Below are 8,301 nucleotides of genomic sequence, written 5' to 3'. Positions count from 1 at the left end.
AAGTTGGTTTGTACAAAGTTCTAGATGAAACAACTCCTTTCCTTCCCTGTCCTCCTGCCCCTCCAGAAACATCTCTCAAGTACTTCAGGGCCTTCAGAGCCCCAGCCTCACAAAATGACTTTGACCCAATTATTTAATAAAATTATTTAATAATGCCCGTTTGCTCTGATCATAAAGAGATGCAGAAAACAAGCAACATCGAAGTCCGGCGCGCAATCAAAGCACCACATTTTCTGTCTCTCCTCCCTTCCCCCCCCCCCCCCCCCGCGTGCATATCGTCTTCTACACGTGCAATCTCTACACTTGTTTTCTCATTAGGGATGAACCGATTGGAATTCCCCAGGAGAGCGTTAAACCTCAACGAAGTTAAGGTTTGGGACGATCGGAATCCTTCGGTTCGTGGCTTCTGTCAGCCACAGCGGACGAGGAAAGGAGCAGCCCGCGTAGGGCCCCCGGCTACGCCCAGTATAAAAGCCAGAGTTGGACAGGTTTTATTAGAATTGATTAAAAACCAGACCTGATTAAATGGTTGACCCGCTCGCGAATTCGGCCACCTCCCCTCCCCTCCCCTCCTGAATTTCAAACAAATTCTAACACAAAGGTCGACGGAAAGGAACAGCCCGATAGGTTTCGACCTAAAAGCAGAGTTCAATTGGGTTAATTCAGCGTAAGGGCCCAACCGATGCCGCCGCCTGAGTATATTGTAGGCAAATCAGAGGGACTTTCCGCCAGAGGATTCCGCGATCCAGACAAGCGCATTCGCGCGGAATCGGGGCAGATTTCCAGCGCGTGAGAGAGAAGTGCAATAGCCCCCCCCCCCCCTCCCCGCTTTCCCTCCAACCCACTTGGCAAGGTCGGTGCAAAATTAACCCTCCTCTCTAGGGCGTCTCTGGCAACCCGACGAGGTGCTTCACTTTTATTAATAAAAGCAAAAACTTTTATTCTCCCGCGTGGGGAAAAAAAACCCCAAAACCCTGCGGGTCGGAGACTGGCGCTTTTGCAAGGACACAAAAACCGCCCTCCTTGTAAACGGGTTTTTTTTTTTTTATATATTTTTTTGCACAGCTCACCCCCGGCCAGGCTGGGTTCATCTCCATCGCAGCTGGAAAAGCCATCCGATTAGCCTCAATGAGGACTAGGAGACTGAGTCCGCACTCAAATGCTATTCCAACCAAGAAGTGGCCGGACTCCGGGCTGGGAGGCAACTTGCCACTCTCCCCTCCCCTCCCCTCTCCCTTCCAACCAGTTCCCAAACTTTCTCCCAGTTTGGAAACACTTCAAAACCTAAGGCTTGATTTCCAGACCGCTGGAAAGAAAGAAATTCTCCCTTCCCTGGGCTCAACTCAGCTCCCTTCTTCTCCCCCACCCCCCCAGCCGAGCCAGACCTGTCTTGGTGGCCCCCACACTTACGCGCTCCGGGTCCAGGTGAGGACAAGCGGCGAGGGTGGGCAGAGTCGCTAGGTGCGTTGCGGTGGGCACCGAGGGCGCCGCTCTTTTCTGCCGCGGTTGGGGGGGGGGAGAGAAGAAGGGGCTCCAAGCCGCGGAAAGAGTTCCAGGGAGGCAGGTGGCCCCGCTTTAGCCCGATTCTCGAGAGCCCCTATGGGGTCGGGGTGTGAGCGTTATGGGATGGCCTCGCAGCTCTCGCTTCTGCCCGCCACCGTCGCCTTCTAGCTCGCGGCAAGCGCAGGAGCTGCTCGCCCGGCTTCTGAAAAGCAGCCAGGCAGCCGGCGGGGAGGGGAAGCCTCCCCCCCCCCGCCATTAATATCTATAACGCCACCCGCAATGCAATTTGTCTGAATGTTCATTTTTACTGGTGATCTCCCTTTGCCAAAAAAAAAAAAAAGAAAAAGAAAGTGGGCTTGATTACAGAGCTGGGGTTCCGTGCGCGCCCTCGATGCGCCGAGGTGGAACCGAACGGGGCAGGCGGGGAAGGAAGAAGCGGAGCTCGGGCCAAAGAGGAGCGCGTGCGTGTCTCGGGGGGCTCGTGCGTGCACGTGGGGGTGAGTGATTGTGCGTGTGACACACACACACACACATTTATATATCCCCCCCACCCTCCGGTTGTTTAAACACGCCAAAGGCTTCGCGCGCGCCGCCATTAGTGTTAAATATATGGCTAATTATGCGTATGAGAATTAAACATCAGTGTTATGCTAATGGGGGCGCCTTCAGCTGTGGATCAGAGCACTTGAGACTAGCATTTAATCAAGTGAATCAGTAACTAATACAGCTGCACGTGTGAACTTTCCGCAAGATCAGCCCTCTCCCCCCCCCCAACCCCCCCCTTCCTCTCCCAGGACAGCCCGCTCCGCCCGGCATCTCAATACACACACACAGACAGAGAGAGAGAGAGATCGTGAAATGAGGAGTGAAATAATTAGCTGCCGATGCTTTCTAATTATTAGACCTCGGAAAGTCAGTGGAGATTGCACCCTGGAGGCCTCGCCTGGCGACGGCGTGGAAAGTATTTTGATGCTTTGCTCAACTGGAGGCAATGGGAAAAAATAGAGGAAGGAAGGAAAGAAGGAAGGAAGGAAGGGAGGGAGGGAGGGAGGAAGTTAGAAAGAGATCAGGTCACTTCAGCCCACAGTCTCCCCCTTTTTCTGTGCGACTTGAATTCGAAAGTAGTCCTGTTGTTCTCATAGGGCGGGGGGCATCAAGTTGGGATTCCCCCCCCCTCCATTTTCAACCTCATGCTGCTCAGGCAAACTCATAGGAAAGCGAAAGTGCCCATTATTTAGAATTTATCACCAAGGGCAGGTTTTCTTTCTTAATCGCCTGGCCCTAGTACTTTAGCTTGAATTGTGAAAAGCCGTCAACGGCCACCACTAGTCAGAAAATTAGTCCGCAACTAACCTGCTGCTGGGGGGGGGGAGTTAGAACACAGCAGTTTTCCCACAGTCCCCTCTCGTCTCTTCAGGACTTCAACTTGGGGAAGAAAAAAAAAAAGGAATCAAGGTGGACCGGGTCTTACAATAGATTGCTTTGGAGTGGGGGTCGCGAGGAGTCAATCCCGTGACTCTAAAAGCGGGCAACCCCCTTCCTAAATTGGGCTAGTAATCCAACCGAGTCGAAAAGCTGACTTCACCCCTTTCAAGACCCCGCACGAGGTCCGCTCCCAACTCGGTGGGTGAAGCGGTGACAGTGACCTAACCTGAACCCCCCTCCCCCCAACGAGTGACCTCTCCGCGCTCGACTTGGGCTTCCGATGCTCCGGCGGTACCTTTTTCCTTCCTGGCGGGGCGCTTGGCAGTCCCTCCCGCTCCGCCGGCCCCTTCTCGCGCGCCAAATGCAGCCCCCGGGGAGGGGAGGGGGGGAGAAATCACCTGCCCCGCCAATTGCGCGCGCCTGCAAGGAGGGGCCTGGTCGGCCTCGCCCCGCCACCCCTCCTGCCAACCTCACCTCACTTTTGCTGCTTGAGAACCGAGCACCGGCCCCGCAGCCGGTGGCCGCTCCGAGAAACAGCCCCCCCCCGCACACACACACACACCTGAAAGGCTTTGAGGGGCAGAAGGAGCAAAGTTGGGGTGGGGGCCCTGAGGGGAGGGCGAGGCCCTCATGCTTCTTTTTTCCAGCTTACACATAGTTGCTGTCACACCGGGAGGAATACGCGGGAAAGTCAAGCAGAGCCGCGGGGGTGAGGGGTGAGGGAGCCGGGGTTCCATCCGCCCCAGCGGAGAAGAGGAGCGCCCCAGAGGGCCTGGTTTGCGAGCCTTCCTCTCCCGCATCCTTGGCGGCGGCGAGGGGGGGGGGTTCTTGAGGGGGGGCGGCTGGAAGGGTCCCGCGGCATCGTCTCCTCCGCCCAGGCGAAGTCCGTCTTTCTCGCTCGCCCGGTCCAGCCGGCGGAAGCCCCCTAAAAGCGTCTCGGGCCAATCGCGAGCGCTTCTGCCAGACGGCGGGCCAATCAGCTCGGCGAGCTCATGCATATTCATGGCGTTTGGCTGAGTCAAAGCTTTTAGGCGAGTTTGTGTAGAATCCCCCCAGCATCTCATGCCTTAGAGACACTTTTTTTTTTTTTCCAAAGAGCCAAACTCCATTTTCTTATGAATGGAAAGTGAAAAGCCCCGGGCCTCTTAAATTGGGTCCCGAGAACGCGAGGCCGGGAGAGAGACCCCCCCAAAGACGAGAGAAAGAGAGCGAGCGAGAGCGAGCAAGAGCGAGCGAGCGAGCGAGGCAGGGAGAGCGAGAGCGAGCGAGCCACCCGAGTCAGCGGCGAGCAATGACCATGACCACCATGCCAGAGAGCCTAAATAGCCCCGTCTCAGGCAAGGCGGTCTTCATGGAGTTTGGCCCGCCCGGGCAGCAAATGCCTCCGTCGCCCATGGCCCACGGCCACTACTCCATGCACTGTTTACACTCGGCCGGCCACTCGCAGCCGGACAGCTCGTACAGCGCCGCCTCCTCTTTCTCCAGACCGCTGGGCTACCCCTATGTCAACTCGGTCAGCGGCCACTCGGGCAACCCTTACATGAGCTCGGTGCAGTCCTACCCCAACAGCACCAGCTTGGCTCAGACTCGGTTAGAGGAAACAGGTACGTGCCATTTGCCGGCGAGAGGGGAGGGCAGGGCAGGGAAGGGAGGGGGGGTCGGTAGGGAGGGAGGGGGGCAAGGGGAGGGGAGGGGAGAAATCCTAAATGGACACCCCCCCACACCTGAAAAATACGGAGATGGGGAAGAGAAACAAAAAGAAACGCAGCCCAACTGAATTGGGGTGGGGGTGTTGTGTAAGATTTTTCTTTCCTCCCCCAAGCCCCCTGGTTTCTGCCCCAACTACCCTCAAGGGAACAGCCTCGTTTCCAAGATCTCTGGAGTTTACACACAAAGCCACACCAGGCCCGGCTGGCAAAGGCCCGAAAGCATTTCCTCTGCACTCTTTCCAACTCACCCCCCCCCCAGATGTGCGCCTATTAGGCTCGGCAATTATTTATTGCGTCGCGCTATAAACAATGTATGCAATTAAGGGTAATTAAACCTAAAGTGCCGCCGCCTGTAAAAATAGAAAAACTTTTCCTTTCCCCCCCCCTCTTCCCCTTCCCCACGGGCGATGAAACTCCGGGGCTGCCAACAATCCCTTCGCCTCTTGCACAACAGCCGCCTCATCTCCGCCCGACTTCGGGGGCTGCCGGTGGGGCTTCGGGGCTCATTAAAGCGTGACTGATTGGAGGGCGGAGGAGGGAGCCTGACATCGGCTGCTCTCGGGGCCCTTTGGAGGCCAGTGCGGGGCCGGGGCCAAACCTCTGACCCGGACTGACTGAGAGGCTGCGTGGCTGGCGTTGATCCTCGCCTCTCCGCCTAAACCAGCGAGGCGGCCAGGTATCTCCTCTCACGGGCCTCTATTTGTCACTTCTTCCAGGCACCGAGACAGAGAAAAGCACCGTGGTGGAAGGCGGCGAAGTGCGCTTTAACGGCAAAGGGAAAAAAATCCGGAAACCCCGGACGATTTACTCCAGCTTGCAGCTCCAGGCTTTGAACCGGCGCTTCCAACAGACCCAGTACCTGGCTTTGCCGGAAAGAGCCGAGTTGGCCGCTTCCTTGGGCCTCACCCAGACTCAGGTAGGCAGAGAAGGGGCCGGTTTCCCCTCCTTCATCCCGGCCCTGGGACGCTCTTCTGTCCCCCCCAGGAGGCTTCGTGCTTTTCCCATCCGAGCTTCCTTCGGCAAGGAAGTTTCTTGGGGTCCGGTAGAGCTGAAAAAAAAGCTCGGCCAAAGGATTCCCTCCTCTCTATCGCATGTCTGGATGAAGCCATCGCCCCAAATCTGAGAAAGCGCCCTAAAAACACATTAAAATACGTTCTTTGCTTTACCTGGTGCTTTTGCTTGTTCTGGAGCTATTGAAGCCTTTGGGCGAGCTTCCCTTCTCCTCTTTCCAAAGCACCTTTGGCTCAAAAGGTCTCTACTCTCCCCAAATAGGATCCAGAGGTTTTAAGTTTCTCAGGGTTCAGAAATTCCCTTTCAGGACGTGGAGAAACCCGGGCCAGAATCGCAAACAACCGGGCTCCCTTTCCAGAAATCCGACCCAAAGGAAAACCACCTACCCTACCATTCGTTCCTATCTCTCTGCCCCCCCCCCATCCTTTCTGGGTCAAAACCCTCAAACCTCGAAATTTAAAAAAAAAAATTGGGAGTTTAATTGACGTGGGACTTTTCTTTGGCCTGGGCCTTTCTCGGTTTAGAAATGAGTGTCCTTGCTGTCTTTGTGGCACAGTTGCTCTCTGTTCCGGCCGCATTCCGAGGTCTTAAGCATCCGCGGCACCCCGATTTTTAGCCACGTGTGGACGGGGGAAAGAAAATTTTTGGCCTTTCCAGATCCTTGGATACCGGGCAAGGGGTAAACACGTTAAAAACGACCTGGTTAGTCTCTGGACAGCAGCTAACTCGCTTTCCCCCATTGAAGTAGGGAAGAAAACTCGGTGTTCGCCTCCAGCTCCCTCGACCTTTCTGTCCGGGGTCGCAGTCAAGCGATGTCTGGCGCCTTGGGGCCGAGACCGGATTCCTCGGAGCATGATTGGGGGGTGGGGGTGGGGAGAGAAGAGCCATGAAGGAGCTCCTTTCTTGGGCCCGAGGGTGACTTAGGCAGGGAAGGCTTATGACTTTTTGCGCTGTGTTCTGAACGTTTCATCTTCCTGGGACTTGGGGGATTGCAGGTCAAGATCTGGTTCCAGAACAAGCGCTCCAAATTCAAGAAGCTAATGAAGCAAGGGGGAGCCGCCTTGGAAAGCAGCGCCCTGGCCAACGGGAGGTCGCTGTCGGCCAGCTCTCCGCCCGGGCCGCCAGTCTGGAACACCAGCTCGTCGTCGGGTAAGAGCTCCACGGGAACCCCGGGCACCTACATCCCCAGCTACACGTCTTGGTACCCTTCGGCCCACCAGGAGACTATGCAACAGCCTCAGCTGATGTGAGGAGCGAAGGGTTGGCCGGCTCCGGTTTGTGTTGTTTTTTTTTTGTTTTTTTTTTTTGCTTTGGCTTTTGTGTTTTTTGTTTTGTTTTGTTTTTATTTTTTACTTTTGCAACGTTTGAACCGATAAGCCGATCGCCCCATCGGCTGGAACCACCGAACGAACGAACGAATGAACGAACGAACGAAGAAAAAAAACAAAGGCAACCTTGTTGGTCTGGGGAAATCGCACCGCGGAAGGAAGCCTCCTTCATCCACCCCTTAGAAAGCCTGAGCCAGCCGGAGCGTCTCTGAATCGCCGACGGTTTTTGGGTCGCAGCTCCCGAGACAAGCAGATGCCAGGCGGGGCTGGTTCCCACTGCAGACAGCTGACGCGGCGGCCCCAGATCGTCCCCCCAGCCACGCCGGATGACAGCCTGCCAGCAGCAGCGCGGAATCTGGCCCTCGGCATGGGTGGACCATCAGGACGCCGGCAGCAAAGAACCTGTTTGTCCGAGGAAGGGAGGGGGAGCAGGGTCCTCTCTCTTGTCCGTCTTTCTGTCCTGTCCAAATGACTCTTGGCCATTCCCTTCAACTCATCCTTTCTTTCTGGGCTTCGCCAAGGAACAACCTTTCCTTCCTTCCTTCCTTCCTTCCTTCCTTCCTTCCTTCCTTCCTTCCTTCCTTCCTTCCTTCCTTTTCCTTCTCAGTGTTCGTTGTAGTCCTCTCGGTGTACAATTTTTTTTTTCCTTTTGTCGAATGGGAAAGGGGATTTTTTAAATTATTATTATTTATTGACTTAAAACTACCACTATGAGAGTCCTAAACATTTTTTAAAAATAAACTTATGGGCGGAATTGTTTTGCAAAAGTGATGCTGTGTTCAGGCCGTTTGTTTCAAAACCAACCGCACACACTGAAGGGACCGTCTCATTATGGCTGCTGTTTGTTTTTCCGCTTTGGGGCATCCCCGCACATTGGATCGAAGGAAGGCCATGGGATTCGGACTGCAAACACATTTGCAGAAACCTAGTCTTACGGCTTTTTAAAGCCGATCGGGTTTTATTTCTCGGATTCATTTTCATGGATCTCAGCTGAAAGGGTAAAGTGGGTTGCCATGGGATCCACAAAATCTGATGATGTTAAAGTGGTTAAGCATGTCATATAATTTTATTTTCATGTTATTTTGTCTATTGCTCAAAAGGGTAACAAGTAGTTTTGAAAGACACGTGCAGGATGTCATCTCTTTCCAAGGCTGGGAAATTTGTAAACTACGATCTTAAGCACTTTACTTGACATGGAGTTATAGAACTGGATGGCATTTATATCGGATGTATCGCTGGCCTTCCTTTAGGGGAGGGGGCAAGTTGGCAAAAAACACAACAATTTGCTTTAGAAGGCCGGCTCAGGTTAAGTTGGTGATTGGGTT

At 54.6% G+C, this 8,301-nt stretch overlaps 1 protein-coding gene across 1 annotated transcript; it reads left to right on the top strand.

Annotated features, from left to right (window-relative positions):
* The first annotated feature begins 4,219 nt into the window (after positions 1-4,219).
* DLX1 (distal-less homeobox 1) lies at positions 4,220-6,898 on the top strand. Its single transcript, XM_070956904.1, has 3 exons — positions 4,220-4,532; positions 5,354-5,553; positions 6,644-6,898. Exons 1-3 carry the CDS (start codon positions 4,220-4,222, stop codon positions 6,896-6,898), a joined length of 768 nt encoding a protein of 255 aa, XP_070813005.1.
* Positions 6,899-8,301: the final 1,403 nt, after the last annotated feature.

This window comes from Pituophis catenifer, unplaced genomic scaffold, assembly GCF_029215685.1.
Source record: "Pituophis catenifer annectens isolate HBS135680 unplaced genomic scaffold, rPitCat1.0.hap2 SCAF_1, whole genome shotgun sequence".
In the NCBI taxonomy this organism is placed as follows: domain Eukaryota; kingdom Metazoa; phylum Chordata; class Lepidosauria; order Squamata; family Colubridae; genus Pituophis; species Pituophis catenifer.
The sequence above is the reverse complement of the archived record's forward strand: the minus strand, read 5'-3'. Positions and strand labels throughout refer to the sequence as shown.